The sequence below is a fragment of the Nelumbo lutea genome, chromosome 5, assembly GCF_056320005.1.
Source record: "Nelumbo lutea isolate HS-2025 chromosome 5, American lotus-T2T, whole genome shotgun sequence".
Classification (NCBI taxonomy): Eukaryota; Viridiplantae; Streptophyta; class Magnoliopsida; order Proteales; family Nelumbonaceae; genus Nelumbo; species Nelumbo lutea.
The window spans coordinates 3,346,511-3,366,612 of record NC_142688.1 but is presented as its reverse complement, the minus strand read 5'-3'; the positions used below and the strand labels follow the sequence as shown (position 1 = coordinate 3,366,612).

Genomic DNA, 20,102 nt, shown 5'->3' with positions numbered 1-20,102 from the left:
GGAGGAAAGATTTCCTAAAAGGATAATATATACAGAGCATTTTGTATCAGGAAAGCATCATTCAAAATACAAGATGTTTTTATTTACAGATTCGTCCTATTCAAAATTCAAAATCATTGTCCTAGATGATCTTCTGCCATTGGTCACCAAAATGGTGATATTTGAATTTTACACTCTTTGGGTGCTGACCCACCAAAGAAGGTACTGATGCATATAATGGGGTACCGGTCTGGGTATAAATGGACCCAAATTGAACCTGACCTATTGACACCCCTACTTGGGAGACTAAAACTAACATTAAGAATGACACAGACAACAGAATCCCAAAGCTGGACCACCAAATGTGAAAATACCAAAACACCCCTGCCTCCTGAAAATTAAAGAGAACTTTAAAAAAGCACCAAGAGAAAAGCCTACCAACTTCTAAATATCTAACTTATGCTGGCTTCTGAAAATGCACCTCAGGAACTTATCAGTATATCTTACATGCTTGACCTTATTTATTTGTGGTCTAACACAACTGTACTTGACCCTGTCTACTTCTGGTATGAGAGACACAAATATCAATTAAGTGATTGGTGGTTGTTTGTTGGAAGATGGTTCAAGTTGGTTCAGTTTTTAATTTTTTTTATTGACAACCAGAATAGATTTCCTTTATGTACATAATTCCACTTGATGATTTTAGCTTCTTAATAATCTTTATTTTGTTGAAATTTCTTTTGTTATGTCTGCATCCAGGTTGTTGGTACCCTTTTTACACATCACCAAAAATGTGTGTTAGTGGACACACAAGGACCTGGAAATAACAGAAAAATTACTGCATTTATAGGTGGGCTTGATCTTTGTGATGGCCGATATGACACACCTGATCATCGATTGTTTCTTGATCTTGATTCTGTGTTTCAGGATGATTATCACAATCCTACATTCCCTGTGAGTACAATTCATTCTTTGATTCTATTTTAGAACTTCTGTTTAACCTGCTCCTTATTTCATTATGCTTGAAATACTGCATGTAGACTTTTTGGATTATATACTGTCGGTTTTGGAATAAGTAATTGATTATCATAATCCAACATCCTTCACTGTCCATATTTTATTACCAAAGAAAAGTAATTGTAAAAATACACCAATACCCTCAACAAGTTACTGTTGACTAATGCATAGACACACAGCATAGAACATATGCTTCAAGCCTTGAAGTTGATCTTGGATAACATCTCCAAATCCTAAGCAATGCTCTTATGGGGATTTCATCATCCTCATCTTTTTCTTTTACTTCTTTTGGTCCAAGTAAATGAGTACAAATAAGGAACTGAGGCATCAAGAAAACCTTAAATGGCCATTATCCCCTGCATAATCTGTTCAAGAAGATTTACCTACCTATTTTTTATGAAGAGCCGGTTCTTTTGATGAAACGGTTAATGCTTATGAGGAGTTCCACACCCCTGACAAAAATGCCAAATTTGAGGCTGCAATCCAAGAGAATTGAACTGCCCCTATTTATAGAAAACTCTATGCTTAGGACATACTACAAAACTTCAGACCAAGTTTTTTATTGGAATATGGAGAATAAACATGGGCATATAGGGGGTAACCCAAAAGGGTAGCCACAGTGTTGTTTAATTTTCACATGCTTCAACTTCTAATTAGGTTTTGAGCTTCTTGGTAGGCAAGCCAAGTAGCTAACTCTAGTCCTTGTCAGTGCTGTAATAAGTGACCCGGAAATTGAACCGTTCTTGGCTCTGGGTTGTGGGTCAACAGTTTGATCATCCATGTCAAACAGGTCAGCCCAGGACGTCATAAAGCATGTAATAAATAAATAAAAATGTAAGAAGAAAGAAAATTACAATTGAACAAAATTGTTAGATAAATGTTGCTATTAATGGTAGCAGATATTCTGAATGCCTTTTTGGTGAAGGCTACAAATCTGAACCTGATTTGAGGTTTCTTGATGGGAAGAGAAAGTATTCATGTCACTCATCTAGTCATCTTCATTATGCAGCTTGTCAATCTAAAAAACATTTTGAAGTGTTTTGAAGCAGTAAAAGAGCTGAAATTTAACTTATCTGAAATTTCCAACATTTTCCCCAAATCCAGTAAACAAAATCACAATGAATCAGTAGATGACTTGTTGTCTCCATACTTATTGCACAAAACACACCTCTCATCCACCACCTGTATACCTACTTAACCCCCTTAGCCAATTTAGGCAGTACATTTCTGATCCAAATCCTATCCCTTGAGAAATTAGAGTCCTCCTTTTGTCTTCCTAACATTATACAGTGTCTGTAACATACTTGATAGAATTCAGGTATAGTGTCCTTATAATTCCAGATAATAATAAGAAGAAGAATCTGTAGAAACAGTAGGAAGAAGAGAAGAAGAGAAAACTGTTCTGGTTGAATTAGAGAGAAAAATCACCCTCTCTAGTCAGACAGGCTTTATTTATACCTTTCTAAACAAATCAGAATTACTCTTATGCCCTCACTTAAGTGAGAGCCACATCAGCTAACTTAAGATCCACTTATAATTACATTTAGCATATAACTTAATGTAAAATGCCTATACTACCCCTTTACAGCCAACTCTAACACTCCCCCTCAAGCTGGTGAGTAGACCTATTCATGGGCCAGGCCAGGCCGGTCTTTCACTCTGCATTAACAGATTTTTTTAAGGCCCGAGCTCGAGCCCGGCCCGACCATCAGGCCTACAACTTGGGCCCGAGTGCCCTCATAAAAAGCCCGAAGCCTGGGTCTAGGCCCGAGCCCAAGCCCGAAGTATATAGCTCATGCCGCTGCTGAAGCGACTGAATAGAGAGAGAAATTATAAAGAAAAAATAAAAAATGTATATATTTAATTATTAATATATATTATAATAAATGTTATGTATTTTATATTATATAAATGAGTCGTGCCGAGCTGGGTTTTTTTTACAAATCCTGAGTCCGGCCAGACACACAATCGGGCTTGTTAGGCCCAAAAGGCCTAATTGCATGTCCAAACCCGATTGGGTGCGGGCCGGGCCGTTGGGCTATCCGACCCATGAACAAGTCTATTGGTGAGTATATGTCATACAATTCCAACTTTTTACATATGTAGTCCACTCTTCCCCAAATCAACCCTTTGGTAAACAGATCTGCCCATTGATTTCCTGTGTTCACATATGTTGTACTTATCACTCCATTAAGCACCTTCTCACGTACAAAGTGGCAATCAACTTCTATATGCTTTGTTCTTTCATGAAACACAGGATTAGAGGAGATATGAACTGCAACTTGATTATCACAATATAGCTTCATAGTTGTGTCAATCGAGTACCCCATTTCCTCTAGGAGATGCTTCAACCACACTAGTTCACATGTTGTGTGTGCCATGGCTCTATATTCAGCCTTTGCACTACTTATTGCTACCACTGTCTGCTTCTTACTCTTCCATGTCACTAAGTTGCCACCAAGAAAAGTGCAATACCCTGTAGTGGGCCTTTTGTCAGATATGGAACCGGCCCAATCAGCATCCGTGTATCCCTCTATCTCAAGACTTTCTCCACTCTTATATAACAAACCACGACCTGGAGCTCCCTTCAAGTACTGTACAATCCTTAGAACCACCTCCCAGTGTGGAATTCGAGTTTTTTGCATAAACTAACTCACTACACTAATTGCAAATGAGATATCAGGCCGAGTGATGGTTAGGTAATTCAGCTTACCTACCAACCTTCTATACCTTCCAAGATCTTCAAACTCCTCACCTACACCACTACTCAACTTGACATTCAGTTCCATGGGTGTTTCAGCTGGTCTGGCACCTAATAACCCTGTCTCCTCTAGTAGATCAAGGACATATTTCCTCTAGCACAGATTAATACCAATCTTGGACCTCACTACTTCTATCCCTAGGAAGCATCTTAATTTGCCAAGATCCTTTGTCTAGAAGTGATCATGCAAGTAAGTCTTCAACCTATCAATCTCTGGTCTACCACTGCCAGTGATAAGAATATCATATACATTTAACACCAATAAGATCTTCCCAGCATTGGACTCATAACTAAATACGGAATGGTCAACTTGACACTGTTTCATGCCAAATTTCATCACCACTTCATTGAATCTACCAAATTATGCATGGGGGAACTGTTTAAGCCCATAAATAGCCTTCTTAAGTCTACATACCTTATCACCCTCCCCCTGAGCAACAAACCCTGGTGGTTGCTCTATGTACACTTCCTCAAGGAGGTCACCATGTAAAAAGGCGTTCTTGATGCCAAGCTGAAAGAAGGGCCAATCATACATAGCAGCAAGGGAGATCAGAACACAAACGAAACCAATTTTGGCAACAGGGGAGAAGGTGTCTATGTAATCGATAGCATACAGTTGTGAATAACTTTTGGCAACTAACCAGGCTTTCAACCATTCAACACTCCCATCAGGCAAATATTAACAGTGTACACCCACTTACAGCCTACAACATGCTTACCAGGCAGAAGAGTGGTGAGGTCCCACGTTTGAGTACGAATCAGGGCCGAGAGTTCTTCCTCCATTGCTTGGCACCACCCTGGAGAAGTGAGAGCTTCTTGAACATCCTTTGGAATAGAGACAGAGGATAACATAGAAACAAACTGGCGATGGGAAGCTGGAAGGTGAGATACAAAAACATAATTAGAAATGGGGTGGAGAGTGTAACTACATTTACCTTTCCGCAAAGCAATAGGAAGATCAAGGTCAGAAACAGGGGGTGGTAACAACTTCCGGATCTGTCAACGGTGACGAAGCTGGAGGAGGAGCCGATACCTGACGATGATTATACACTTGCCGAATGGGTGGTCGTTTAGCAGGGAGTTGAACTGGAGGCAAAGACTTGGTCACAACTGGAACAAGAGGAATGGGGTCCTCAACAGGAACTAGAAGAGGAGGTGATGGTGATGGAAGAGAAGAAACACCTGACCTGGAGAAAAAAAGGAACAAACTCAAAGAATGTAACATCAGAACACACAAAAGAACGCCAGGAACCAAGGTTATAACACTTATAACCTTTTTGAGCCCTGGAATAACCAAGGAAGATACACTTAGTGGATCAAGCATCTAACTTGTCCATTCCAGGCCCAAGATTATGAACAAAACGCAAAAAACTTTGGGAGTAAGAGGAAAATGAGACAAAGTAGGAAACAGAACGGAGAATGGAAAATGACCTTCAAGGATAGACATGGGCATGCGGTTTGTAGAGAGACTAGGCCGAATGGGCCCTAGTATCTTTTCTTGTAATATGCTATTTATTTATTTGTTAGCTAATGGGCCTATCTTTATGGGCCTATTATTTCTTTTTTGTTAGTTCTCGCTATGTTACTGCCTAGCTGGCTGCTCACTTAAGGGCATACTTTTAATTAACCTAAGATTGAAGTTTAACAAAAAGATTAGAGAAGGGAGGGAAGAGACATTCAAATTCTTCTTCTTCTTCCTCTTCTTTTCTCCATCTTCTTCCTTTGTACTGCTGTTCTCTATTTTTCTGTTTTCTTTCTCTCTAAATTTTACCAAGTTTATATCAGTTTTACAAGATTGATTTACATCTTGGTATCAGAGCAGGTTTCTTTTTCCTTCTTTTTCTTTCTCTCTTTTTCCCATACACTCTTCAATTAAGAGAGTGTATGGAGAGATAGGTTCTCTATAATTTAGAGGACCTTTTGCCTAGTTGGTAGAGGGTTTGGAAAGTTGTATTTTGGCCGGAAACTGCCACGAAGCAATGCTGTACTGTTTCTGCCCAAAACCCTAGCCAATTAGAGATTTTCGAAGTTACAGATAAAAGTGAAGCATTGGGTGTGGAGCTTTGTGCTTGGGAGGTGCCTTTTGACTTCTAAAAGAGGGCGGTTCAGTTTTGGAAGAGATTGGGAAGCTCTAGTAGAAGCGGTTGCATCTTTTCTCTTTCTCCCCGATAGTCGGACGCAATGAAACCCTAGTTTTCAAGCATTTGGGTACTGGTTTGACTTTAAGTAAGTTTATAAAGATCAGATTTCTGGTTTTTTTATTTTCGTTTGATTAATGGAGCAATATGGAAGTGAGCTCAAGCAAGTGCCTATTTTTGGGCTTGGCTCGGTAGATTCCGTTTTGACCGGTGTGACCACAATTAAGCTAGATAGAACTAATTATCTTGCTTGAGCATAGTCTATAAGGATTTATGTCTATAGTAGAGGAAAATTAGGGCATCTCACAGGCAGTAAGGTGAAACCCGAAGAGGTAGACCCTGAATTTGAGAAATGGATGCAGGAGAATTATATAGTCATAGGATGGTTGGGCAACTCTATGCAGCCTCATATCAGTCAACACTATCTCTGGATGCCCTTAGCCAAGGAGATCTGGGATAGTGTTACCGAAACCTATTCACAAAAAGTTGAATGTGGCTAGAGTCTACAAGTTGAAGCGTGATGTGAAGAACCTAAGACAGGGGGAGAAGAGTGTGGCAATCTACTATTCTATGCTGAAATCCCTATGGTAGGAAATTGATGTTATGGAGATAGCTAGCTGTATGAGAGAGTACGAAGGATGCAGAAACTTTTAGAAAGTTGGTGGAATAAAATAGGGTCTTTGAGTTTCTTACAGGACTCAACCCTGAGTTTGATATCATTAGGTAGAATATTTTGGCCAAAGATGAGGTTACTCTTGCCCAGGCATATGCTATGGTAAGCAGTGAGGAGAGTAGGCATCAGGTTTAGTTACAGAGTCCACCTACGGGAACACTTTGCACATGCTGGAATAAAATCGAAGAGTCCAATTGAGAAGAAGGAGCAGGTATGTGAATATTGCAAGAAACCGAGGCATACTAAGGACACTTGTTGGAAGCTTCATCCTGATCTTCTACCTAAGAATAACAACAATTTTAAGAAGACCAGCTAGACAGGAAAGCCTAAGTCAGCTAATGTTGCCACAGTACCTGAAGAAGGAAGTAAGGAGAGTGAAGAGAAGTCAACCATGGAACAGTTGGCAGCAATGAAGGCAGATTTTGAAAAGTATGGAAGGTTGTTAAATCACTTGGAAGCTACTATCTCTACATCTCACTCTTCAGGCAACACATCATCGTCATCAACATTTGCTCACTCAGGTATTCGTGCTTCTGCAAACCATGCTTCAATTTCAGGTAATCATAAAATCTCTTGGATCATTGATTTCGGTGCATCAGACCATATGACCAGCTTGTCTAATCTTTTTTGTTCATACCACCTCCTCTCTGGTAGAGAGAAAATCTCCCTTGCTGATGGGTCTCTTGCTCCCATTTCTGGCAAGGGGAATATCAAGACCTTTGACACCTTTTATTTTCCACTCATTGTGTTTTTCAAGATCTGCAGTCTCAGAGGATGATTGGGAGCGGCCATGATGTGAATGGAATATACTTGCTGGACACACCTGATAGAGTTCTTGGACCACCTCATGAAGTTGCCTTGGAATCAGTTTTGTCAGAGTTTGCTGACAAAGTCATGTTCTATCACTTTCGTTTGGTCATGTCTTTTTCTGCTTTGAGTCATTTGTTCCCAGATATGTTTAAGGGAGTGTCTTTATCTAGTCTTCATTATGAGTCATGTGAACTGGCAAAGCATTGTAGACAATCTTATTCAATAAGCAAGAAAAGATCTATTTCTCCTTTTCTTATTGTTCACTGCTGTGTGAGGGCCATATCATTTGCCTACTATGGGGGGTTACAGGTACTTTACCCTTTTTATTGATGATTACTCTCGTTACACTTGGATTTATCTCATGAAATCCTAGTATGAAGTACCACCTGTTGTGCAAAAATTTCATGAACTCATTCTTACCCAATTTAACACTTGGATCAAAATATTCCATTTTGATAATGCTAAGGAGTATTTTGAGAAAACCCTCTCAACCTATCTTGAAACTTTTGGGGTTATTCATTAGAGTTCTTGTTCCTACATTCCACAACAGAATGGAGTGGCGGAAAGGAAGAACCGGCATGTGGTTGAAGTTGCTAGATCCCTCCTTTTTGCATCCCATGTTCCTATAAAATTTTGGGGAGATGTTGTCCTTACTGCTACCTTTTTTATTAACCGTATGCCTTCCCGGGTTCTTGGCTTCAAAACCCCCTTTAGCCTTCTCTTTCCGAATGAGGATCTCTTCTCTCTTCCTCTCTGTGTTTTTGGGTGCACCTGCTATGTACATGTTCACAGCCATCAAGGGCACAAATTTGAACCTAAGGCTTGCCAAATGTGCTTTCCTAGGATATGCCTCCACGCAGAAAGGATATTGATGTTTTGATTCGGTTAGTGGCACCCGTTTTGTATCTCGGGATGTCACATTTTTTGAATCTACTCCTTTCTTTAGCATTCCTCCTGAGGGGGAGAAATCTGAGGAACCCTTTGCTATGTCTCTAGCAGTTCCTCTTCCTGTTCCTTTTGAGTCATCTAATGAGGTGTCCACTTCTCCCACTGGGCCTACCTCCAGTATTCCTATTCCTCCTCCACCTCATCCTATTCCCCAAAGGTGGTACCAAAGACAGATTCAGACATGGGCAAGTTGTTTACACTCCTACAGATGAGTCTCCTGCTCCTCTTATCATTACTAAGGTAACAGGTCATCCTTCCTCTGACCCATCTACTTCTTTCCCAGACCTTGATCTTCCTATTGCTCTTCGCAAGGGCAAGTGGAAGTGTACAGCCCATTGTATTTCTAAACACCTGTCCTGTAGCCTTCTATCTCCTACCTACTATTTCTTTTCTTGCTTTTGTTTCTTCCCATGTGATACCCATGTTTGTACCAGAAGCCCTATCAAAACCTGAATGGAGGGATGCCATGATAGCTGAACTAGATTCTTTGCATAAGAACCATACCTGGGATATTGTTGACTTGCCAGAAGGGAAGGAACCAGTGAATTGTAAATGGGTATTTGCAATTAAATATCATTCTGATGACTCTATTGAGAGGTTTAAGGCCAGGCTGGTTGCTAAAGGCTACACTCAGATGTATGGTGTTGACTATCTTGAGACCTTTGCTCCTGTGGCTAAGATGACCTCGGTCCGGGTTTTGTTGTCCCTAATTGCTACTTTTGAATGGCATCTCCACTAGTTTGATGTTAAAAATGCCTTTTTGAATGGAGATCTACATGAAGAGGTCTATATCTCTTTGCCTCCAGGAGTGTATGGAAAGGAAATGCAAGGGAAGGTGTGTAAATTGCAGAAATCCATTTATGTCTCAAACAATCTCCTCGGGCTTGGTTTGAGAGATTCAGGGCTGCACTTGTCTCATTTGGTTACACACAAACTCAATTTGACCATACCTTGTTCTTGATTTCTAATAGTTTATGTTGATGATATTGTGGTCACGGGTCATGACACCCAGGAGGTCAGTAAGCTCAAAAGGTTTCTTAACTCCGAATTTGAAATCAAGGATTTAGGAGATTTTCGATTTTTTTGGGCATTGAAGTTGCTAGATCTAAGGATGGTATATTCATTTCTCAGTGCAAATATGTCATTGACCTCTTTGCTGAGACTGGTAAACTTGGTGCTAAACCAGCCTCCACTCCTATTGATCCTATTGACAGTTGTTTATGTATTCAGGTTTAGTACCATAAGGGTACTGTTGTAATTTCTCCTCTGTTTATATTGTTCGACTGTACTAGTATAAATAATAAAATCATTCTTTCGCCCCTAGTGTTCTGGAGGGCTTTCAGTTACTCGACTCACCTCTCTTCTCTCTTCTCCTCTCCTCCCTTCACTTGCTCTTGCTCAACAGATCCCAATCATAAGCTTTCTGCTACAGATGGTGAACTTTTATCTGATAGGGGAGTGCTTCAGAGACTGCTTGGGAAGTTGTTATATCTCTGCATGACTTGGCTCAACATTTCCTATGCAGTGAGTGCTATTAGTCAATTTATGCATTCTCCCATAGATACTCATTTAGTTGCTGCAGAAAGAGTTCTATGTTACTTGAAAGGTACTCCAGGGAAAGGCATTCTATTTGCCAAATGTTGAGCAGGAGAAGAAAGAGAAGGAGAAAGGAAGAAGAGGCAACTGAGTTAAGGCCTCAAAGGAACTGCTTCAGTCGAGTGAAGCATTATATTTATACTATACTAGCCATACAACACAATAGGTCTACAAAATTACAAAATTACCCCTGCGGGCACTAAACCTGTGTACAGTACATATAATACACCTGTCAACACTCCCCCTCAAGTTGGGGCATAGATATCAATCATGCCCAACTTGTCACAGAGACCTTGGTGTTTGGAATGGTTTAGCCCTTTTGTAAAGATGTCTGCTAGTTGGTCTTCAAAGCTGATGTATGGAGTGCATACTTTGCCTGTGATGATTTTCTCTCTGATAAAGTGCTTGTCAACTTCAAGAACCCGTGAAGGAACTCGATTAATGAGATACACTGTTGTAAGAATAGCATCGCCCTAGAAACGGATAGGCACATTGGAGGTAAACATAATGCTTTTAGCCACCTCTAATATGTGCCTATTCTTCCTCTCGGCAACCCCATTCTGCTGTGGTGTATAAGGACAAGTACTCTGGTGAATAATCCCATGATCAAGTAGATAAGAGGCCAGTGGCTTAGTAAAGTATTCTTTCGCATTATCAGATCTGAGGATTTTGATTTTGACCCCAAACTGGGTTAAAATCATCTGATGAAAGGTCTGGGTCAGAACAGGAACCTCATCTCAAGAACGCACAAGGTAAACTCAAGAAAAATGGGTATAGTCATCAACAAGCAACAAGAAATATTTGTCCCCCCCCCCATAGAAGGGATGTGATACGGGCCCCAAACATTGGTGTGCACAACATCAAAAGAATTACTACTTTTATTACTCAAGGAATAAGATGTTCTACAATGCTTTGCAAGCTCACAACTCTCACATCTCAAATTTGACATCTGAACAGACTCAAACAAATTAGGAAACAAACTCTTCAAAGACCGAAAGGATAAATGACCTAACCGATTATGCCAAAGCATAACCGGACTAACAAACTGAGAAACAAAAGACTTCTTATCTTCATGATCTTTCCAATGAGAACTCTCTCCAAGCAGATAGATCCCATTCGTCTCACGGCCAGTCCCAATCACCTTCCTTGTCTCCAAGTCCTGAAAAACACATCAGTCAGGGAAGAAGGTTACTGAATAGTTCTGATGTTTTGTAATACTACTGACTGAAAGCAAGTTAATATCAAGTTTAGGAACACGCAAAACTGAGGATAAGGAAATGGTATTAGACAACTTGATGTCTCCCTTGCCAGAAATGGGAACAAGGGAACCATCAGCAATGGACACTTTATCTCTACCAGAAGATAAGTGATAGGTAGTGAACAATGATGGAAAGCTAGTCATAGTCAGATGCACCTGAGTCTATTACCCAACAATGTTCAGTGTTACCTGGATCTGAAGCATGGTAAGCTGAGGCCTGAGTACCTGAATGAGCAAAGGCTGATGTGGGAGGAGCTGATGATGACTGAGATGATTGAGCTGAATTCCCAACTTCCTTTTCCAACTGTGTTAGGGCAGCCCGAACAGCAGCTAAGGTGTCTAGAGGCGTGCCTTTTGTGCCCGATGAGGATGCAGAATCGGTATTAACAGCCATATGGGCATTACCCCTTTTGTTCCTTAGTTTTGCTGGGACTAAATGGGGGTGTAGCTTCCAACATGTGTCTTTAGTATGCTTAGGTTTCTTGCAATGTTCACACACTAGATCCCGCTTATCTTCCTTCTTTATATCCCTTTCTGTATCCCCCCCAGACTTAGGTTTAATTGCTGCCAAGGCTGGTGGGAAGGGCCGATGCTGCATCATAACTTTTCTCCTAGTCTCTTCACTATGCACCAATGAGTAGGCTTGAGATAAGGTCACACTGTCCCTTGTTAGTATTTGCTGTCTCACAGTACCATAATCAGAATTCAGACCAGCTAGGAATTCAAAAACCCTATTAGTCTCCACTTGCTTTCTATGAGTCTGTGCATCCTTCTGACTTTCTCACTCAAGTGTTTCTAGATGGTCAATTCAATGCCACTGAGATGTCAAAGTAGAGAAGTAAACGGAGGTTATTAACCTCACACTTCAATTCATAGGCCCTAGCAACATTAAGGGGTTGGGAGTAGGTCTCTTTCATGACATCCCAGATTTCCTTTGTTGTTTTTGCCCACAAATAGTTTCGGATGATATGTGGCTGCATAGAGTTGCACAGCCATGTCATAGCCAAGTAGTTCTCCTGAACCCATTTGGTATACGTTTGGTCCTCCTTAGATAGTTCTTTTACATCTCCCAATAGGTAGCTAAGTTTTCCTCTACCCTCAATAGCCATCATGGTCGATTGGGCCCATTCTAAGTAGTTGGATCCATCAAACCTCACAGTTGTAATCTGAAATGCATTCTCAGACATATTACCAGAATTGCTAGTTCCAAAAGCACCTTCCCCCTGATTCTTGAACTCCATTATTGGTTAAGAATTAGCAATCTTTTGAAGATACCGTAATAGGAAACAACACCTAAGCAACTGATAACAGCCGGCCTAGGTCTTCCATAAACAAGGAGAAAACAGAATTTTGTATGAACCTAGTTCAGATCTGATCTGAAACCAATCGACAGTTCTGAATTTTAGGGTTTTCTCTCAAAACCCTAAGGAGAAAAAAGTTTCAGCCGCACCTCTCAGAATAGACCAAGATGGTTCTTTCAAGGTTGTTCTCAAGCAAAAACTTACTTTGTGAAAGAAGATCTCTGGCCGCCGCCTTCTGTCTAATGCGAAACCCTAATCTTGGGGATCCGAAGTCTTTTCTAATTCTTCCTGACTACTGGAACTCTCCCAGCCTTCTACAATCTTCTTAGTAGTAGCCGCACACTACCAGTAGCCTCCAAGAATCAGCCGATCCTCCTTCTTAGTCTCCCAGCCCTAGGCAACTCTCATGTGGTTGGCTGGATCAGACTCACATGAGAAACCCTAATCCTTGCTCTGATACCAAGTAGTCGATCAAGACTACAATCAGTCTTGAATCCGAAAGTAAAAAGAGAAGATTTCAGAAGGAGAAAAGAAGAAAAGAGGGAGAAAAACAGAAGCACACGAAGGGTTTTAGAAAAGGAGAGAGAGAGGGTCGAATTGTTATGATCTGCCAACCCACTCTTAATATTTATATGTTTACTAATTGTAAAAAGGCTGAATTGCCCTTATTGCTTACATGGCAAATAAACTAATAATAAAGCTGAAATAAGAAGCTGTAACAACAAACTGAAATAACTACCAACTAACACTGACATAACTAACAAAGAATACATGCTGTGCTGCCAATACGAACACAGTGGGGACCACAGCTGTGGGGTCCACATCAGTGTTCTCTACAGAAACTAGGTGCCAAACTAGCTAACACTCCCATTGATGTGAACCACAAACTAGGGGATTGCAATGATAAGCCCATAAAGGATGCAAAGCAGTACTTCTACTTATCTATGACTAGGTTTGACATTGCATATTCCATGGGAGTCCTCATTCAGATTATGTATGCTCCCAAGATTGCACACCTTGAGGCAGCAAATAGAGTTCTTAGGTACTTGAAAAATTTCCTGGGACTGGCCTCTTCTTTAAGAAGCATGGACATATGAAAGTTGAAGTTTATACTGATGCTGATTGGGCTGGCTCAGTGGACAACAAGAAATCCACTAGTGGTTATTATACCTTTGTAGGTGGAAACCTTGTGACTTGAAGAAGTAAGAAACAGAGTATGGTTGCTAGATCTAGTGCAGTAGAGTACAGGGCCATGGCTCATGGTGTTGCTAAACTCTTGTGGATTAAAAATCTGGTAGGAGAATTGGGTTTTCCTCTTGATGGTCCTATGTCACCCTACTGTGGTAATAAGGCTGCCATCAATGTTGCAGCTAATCCAGTGCTCCATGACATAACCAAGCATATTGAGGTAGATAAACACTTTATCAGGGAGAAGCTTGCACTCCTTATGTCAGCACTGAAGAACAACTTGCAGATGTTTTTACCAAAGGAATTCCTTGTGGCATTATGATCTTTGTGACAAATTGGGGATGATTGACATCTACGCCCCAACTTGAGGGGGAGTGATGTAATATGCCAGCTATGTACTGTAGGGGCATTTTTAGTCTTTTTTCTTTCTTTTATATTATGTACAGTCTCCCTAATAATATATAAATAGAATAGCTGGCGCTGCTAGCATGCTTTTTAGTCTCTCTCACATTTTTTTTCTTCTTCTTCTTCTTGGAAAATAAAAATCTCCCATCAGTCCTCCCAAACTTGCTCTCTCAACCAGTTTGGAAAAACAGGGGGATAAAGGGTCCCCTTGTCTTCAGCTCCTTGAACTCCAAAATAGCCTATAAGAGCTTCCATCCACAAACACCAAAAAAGGAGATAAAATATTGACTTTTATCCAATTTCTCTGCCTCACCAAAATTCATTCTCATTAATATATAATCCAAGAAATTCCAATTTACATGGTCATAAGCCTTCTCTATATCCACTTTACACAGCAATTCAGCTCTTCCACTTCTTTTCCATGAATCAATTAGTTCATTAGCAATAAGAACTCCATCTACAATCAATCTTCCCCCAAAACTCAGGATTCTCCCATGGGTATCTTTGTCTGCATCCAAATCAGTCCTATGTCAATGTATGTTAACAGTTTATTCTTTAAGATTCTGGTTCTGTAATGCATCTATTTGATATGTGGTGATGTTATTATCATGTGCTTTTGTTTTTGAATCATCTAGATTGCTTGCTTTCTGGTTGTATGTATAATAGGCAGGAACTAAGGCTCCAAGGCAACCATGGCATGATTTGCACTGCAAAATTGAAGGCCCTGTTGCATATGATGTGCTTAAAAACTTTGAGCAGCGTTGGAGAAGAGCAAGAAAATGGTCAGAATTTGGACGGCGTTTCAAAAGGGTTTCTCATTGGCATGATGATTCTTTGATAAAGATAGAACGGATATCATGGATTCTTAGTCCACGTGGGGATCCTAATTCACAATCTGTTTCTCTTGATGATTCTACCCTATGGGTTTCTAGGGAAGATGATCCTGAAACCTGGCATGTTCAGGTTGGATTAGTGCAAATTTCTAGTCTGGAAGTACTTGTTTTTTTTTACTTTCATTGGTTTTCTCTGATAAGTCTTAGTTGAGTTTCTCTTCTTTGACAGGTTTTCCGATCTATTGATTCTGGGTCACTAAAAGGATTTCCTACCAAAAATGTTCATCAAGCTCATGAGCAGGTCTATTTATAAAACCCTCCTATTGATTGGAACACAAAATTTACATATTGAATAGGACTAGTGAATGGAACACAAAACAAAAGGTTCTCAGGGTAGTTTAACAAGTAGTTTTCAGTGAAAGTAGAGAAAAAGCTCATTAAGGAAAAACTTTCTATTGAGGTCTAACTTTGATATTTGCTATTGCAGAACCTTGTCTGTGAAAAAAATCTGGTGATAGAGAAAAGCATTCAAACTGCATATATCCAGGCAATAAGATCTGCCCAGCACTTCATATATATCGAAAATCAGTATTTTGTTGGATCATCTTACGGATGGCCATCTTACAAGAGTGCAGGTTAGAAGCAACTTTTCTCTGTATGAATTGCATGGTTCATTTTCTATGAAGTAAACCACTTTCATCACTTGGAGAAAATATTCCATTTTGCTGAGAAGATACAGATCATCATCTAAGCCTCATCCCACCTATATGGAATCAGCTACATGAATCCTGTTTCTGCCATTTTCTTCTGTTGGGTGTCATATCCACAATGCACTAGGACAAGCACGAAATGACAATTGAAAAGACAATGGTGCATATTACATAGTAATCCATGCAAAGAAGTCGTCAAATAGCTGAATACCCCATACTATAATAAATTTTTAGCACATCATCTTAGCAATTAAAAAACTTTATGGTTATAATAATGAGTATTTTTTTTTTTGTGTGTGTGGAAGGTATCTTAAACTAAAACACATGTTGCATGTTTGCAGATTTTATATTATTTTGTTGCATGTTTTATGCCTCTCCCTTTATTAAATTATAGGTAAGACTTAATCACTCATAATTTAACGGTGATATGACACTGAACAGAATGGAATGGTAAAACAGGATTCATGTAGCTGACCCCATATAGTTAAGACAAGGCTTGATGATGATAGTTTCTCCATGTATCTAAATTTTGTTAACCATTAGATGACTATTTTCAAAAGCCATGCCTTTTATCTTCATTCAAGTCATGATTCTACAACGATTTATATTCATTTTTGACTTCCACATACCTGTAGTTTCATTTGAGTATAAGCTAACATGGCTAATTATTTTGCCTCAATATCTTATTGAACCTTATCTTGTCTTTCTTATTGTTTGTAATCCTATTCTATCTTTTCTGATAAACACACACCTATTTTTATATGTTTCATACTTGCTTCTATTTAAATTTCTCAAATTAATGTTTCCTGGTTTAATTAGGTGCTGATAATCTAATACCAATGGAATTGGCGTTGAAAATTGCTAGTAAAATAAGAGCTAAGGAGAGATTTGCAGTGTATGTCGTAATACCAATGTGGCCTGAGGGTATCCCTACTTCTGCCTCTGTTCAAGAAATTCTTTATTGGCAGGTAATGTTTTTCATCAATTACTAAATCATTTCATCCACAAAGCAGCTTTACTCTGTTTTCAGAAATTTATCAGGCATTTACTGTTTAAGAACTGGTAACATACCTAGGAAGTAATGAAGGACGAAAAATGGAATTCCTCATTTACATAATGTATCATCTTGACATACTGGGGAAAAGGTGAAAAACAATATTTGCAAAACCAAATAATCTTAAATTTCAAGTTTCCTACTGTTAAAATGAATATTTAAAATGGTTTGATCCAGATTTGGGTCAAATTGCATGACTACTGCTGTGCGCTGCCACTTGATAAAAAATTCAAGAAATCATTTTACAGTGCAGAGGAGATAAGAAAGTCAAGTGGTTATATCTATGGATTTTCATATGGTAGTTGGTAGAAAGGGATAGAGGAGGTATGAATGAGGTGCTTAAATCTTGGGTACAGAGGGAAGAGATGCTTGGATTGTTGGCTGTTTCTGTTCTTATTTTATAACATGCATTAACACAGAAAGAAATTAATCTGAGAATGGATAGATAGAGGTTGAAACCTGAATTAGTCTATTTCTCATTAAAAAAAAAACGAAAGGACAAAGAAAGTGAACAGGAGCAATCATTGTTGTGGTTCTCTGACAAGCTACAGAGAGAGACCTGGCTGCAGCATTCCTCTGCCCAAACTCAATCATGGGTGGAGATTTAGGCATAGGTTCATCTCAACTTGTTCAAAATTCCACCAAACTGGAAACTCAAGGTGGTTGGATTGGTATATGCCCTTGGTACCAAAAGTGTAACAAGAGTAAGTTATAATTTTATAACTGTCTACCAAAAAAAGTTTATAACCATGTCAGTTCCATGGACTTCCAAGATTGTTCTGGTTATCAAAAACATGGATAACCAGCGGCCCCATTGGCATCACACCAAAGCAGAGTTGATGGCTCTCCTTAAAGGGCAATAGCTAAAAGTGAGTGCTTTACATACTTTATGGTTGATCAACAAATGCAATTAGATGGAGTAAAAGAGTGGGATAGGGACTGGGGATTGTATCACTACCTTGATGAAATAAGGAATGTTGTACGTGTTCTCCTTAAAGGGCAATATCAAAATACTTGGCATGTTCTACATGAAGACATGAAGAGACAAAGAAGGCCATTAACCAAAAACTTTTGGCATTTTTTACACGAGAAGCATACACCACTTGAAGGGTGCAAGTAGTTCTCTTCATCTCATCACATTAGAAAACAAAGCATTTCTCTAATGGAATAAGGAAATCTCATAATCTCTCCAGCGTAAATTAGAGGAATTTCAAAGGTGATGAATGTAATTGCAATGGTTTAGCTGGTCAGTTGTGCTAGGGCTTATTTTTTAAGGCAAAGGCCCAATGCCTTATAAGAAGGTTGGGGCTATGGAGATCATTTCCTTACACTGATTTCTCCTAGTTCTAGATAATTTGGGGAATAAGGGGTAGGAAATGGACTGCTGTTCCAGCGGTGGGATCTGCTGGTGGAATCATCCTAGCATGGAAGGAAGACGAAATTTCAGGTTTGGAGATTGATAAAGGTGAATTCTCAATCTCGGTTTTGTTCACAAATATTAAAGATGGGCTCAGATGGATTCTTACCGGAGTGTACGTCCCCAACTCTCCCTCTGATAGAGAGAGATTTTGGGATGAATTGGATTCCCTGCACGAGGAGGAGGATATCTCGTGGTGTTTAGCTGGAGACTTCAACGTCACCAGATTTAGTTTGGAACATTCCAATGGTAGAGCCCCAACCAGAAGTATGAGGAACTTCTCTAATTTTATTTCTAGACACAACTTGTGTGACCTCTCCCTTACTAATGGACTCTTCACCTTGTCAAATATGCAAGAAAATGTCATAAGTTGCAGACTTGATAGATTTCTGATTTCTCAGGACTGGTTGGAGAGATTCCCCAACCTTTGCCAAGAACTTCTCCCAAGATGTACTTTAGATCACTGGCCTATCTTGCTAAACACTGAAAGAATTATCAAAAGAAAGACCCCTTTCAGACTGGATAAATTCTGGTTATATCACAAAGATTTCAGCAAAAAGGTTGCAGCATGGTGGAAAGATTGCAAAGTAGAGGGGTGGGCTGGTTTCAGGCTATTACAGAAATTAAAAGCTCTGAAGAAAAACCTTAAAGCTTGGGGGAGAGAGGAATTTAAAGCTGTTGAAGAAGATAAGAAAAGAATCCTCATGGAATTAGAGGAGTTGGATTGTAGAGAACAAAATGGGACCCTTGATGCTTTAAACAGAAGTAGAAGAGTAGATTTGAGAAAGGAATGGGAACAGCTGGTCAGAAGAGAAGAAATTTACTGGAGACAAAGATCAAGAGTGAGATGGTTGAAAGAAGGAGATAATAACTCCAGATTCTTTCACACTTATGCTTCAGGAAGAAGTAGGAAGAATTTCATCTCTAAGCTGAAACTGAACCAGAGGAAAGTGGAGAATCCTGAGGAAATTATGGAAGTCTTCCTTTCCTTCTTCAAAAACCTCTACTCCAAGGATAGTAATAACCAGTTTACATTGAACAGATGGGAAGGCACAACTTTATCAGCTGAAAAGAGGGTTTGGTTGGAAAGAAGCTTTGAAGAGGAAGAAATTAAAATGGCTGTCTTTAGCATGGATGGAAATAGGGCTCCAAGGCTGGATGGTTTCCCAATTTTTTTCTTCCAGCAGTGATGGGAAATAGTAAAGTCATATCTCATGGATTTTTTCAGGGATTTCCACTCTTTTGCCATTGTTAACAAAGGCCTAAATTCAACCTTTCTTTGCCTCATCCCAAAGAAAGGGGGAGTCTTGGAAGTTAAAGATTTTAGACCAATAAGTTTGACAGGGAGCATCTATAAAATTTTGGCGAAGGTTTTGGCCAATAGACTTAAAGAAGTCCTAGAAGATCTAATTTCCCCAAACCAATTTGCTTTTGTAAAAGGGAGACAAGTTGTGGACAGCATTCTAATTGCAAATGAGTGTGTGGAAGAAAGAAAATCTTCTGGGAACCTGGGGGTCCTTGTGAAATTAGATCTGGAAAAGGCGTACAATAAAGTGGATTGGGATTGTATTTTAGATTGCTTAAAGTTGAGAGGCTTTGGTAGAAAATGGATCAGGTAGGTTAAAGGTTGTATTGGCTCTCCTTGGTTCTCAGTATTAATAAATAGTGATGCGGAAGGTTACTTCAAGGCTAGTAGGGGTCTCAAACAAGGTTGTCCTCTTTCCCCCTTTCTATTCACTTTGGTGATGGACATCTTTAACTATCTATTTGATAAGTCTATTCTCGTTAACTTGGTGAAAGGATTTGAAGTGGAAAGGGACAAGATTCACATTTCACATTTACAATTTGCTAATGACATAATTTTGTTCTTGGATGCCTCCATAACCAACATCACAAACACTAAAAGGATAATTGAATGTTTCGAACTTATCACTGGTTTGAGGTTAGCTTTTGCAAAAGTAGTATAGTAGCTCTTAACTCAATGGAAGTGGAACTTCTAGAAAACTTTAAATCT

The 20,102-nt window shown here is 39.5% G+C and overlaps 1 protein-coding gene across 1 annotated transcript in view; it reads left to right on the top strand.

Moving 5' to 3' along the window:
• LOC148849868 (phospholipase D delta-like) overlaps positions 1-20,102 on the top strand; it is a 51,709-nt gene that overhangs the window by 22,165 nt on the left and 9,442 nt on the right. Inside the window, exons 3-7 of the mRNA XM_088945275.1 lie at positions 739-933; positions 14,741-15,037; positions 15,137-15,208; positions 15,395-15,542; positions 16,437-16,585. Coding sequence (XP_088801401.1) covers positions 739-933; positions 14,741-15,037; positions 15,137-15,208; positions 15,395-15,542; positions 16,437-16,585 — 861 coding nt within the window. The remainder of the gene's footprint in view (positions 1-738; positions 934-14,740; positions 15,038-15,136; positions 15,209-15,394; positions 15,543-16,436; positions 16,586-20,102) is intronic.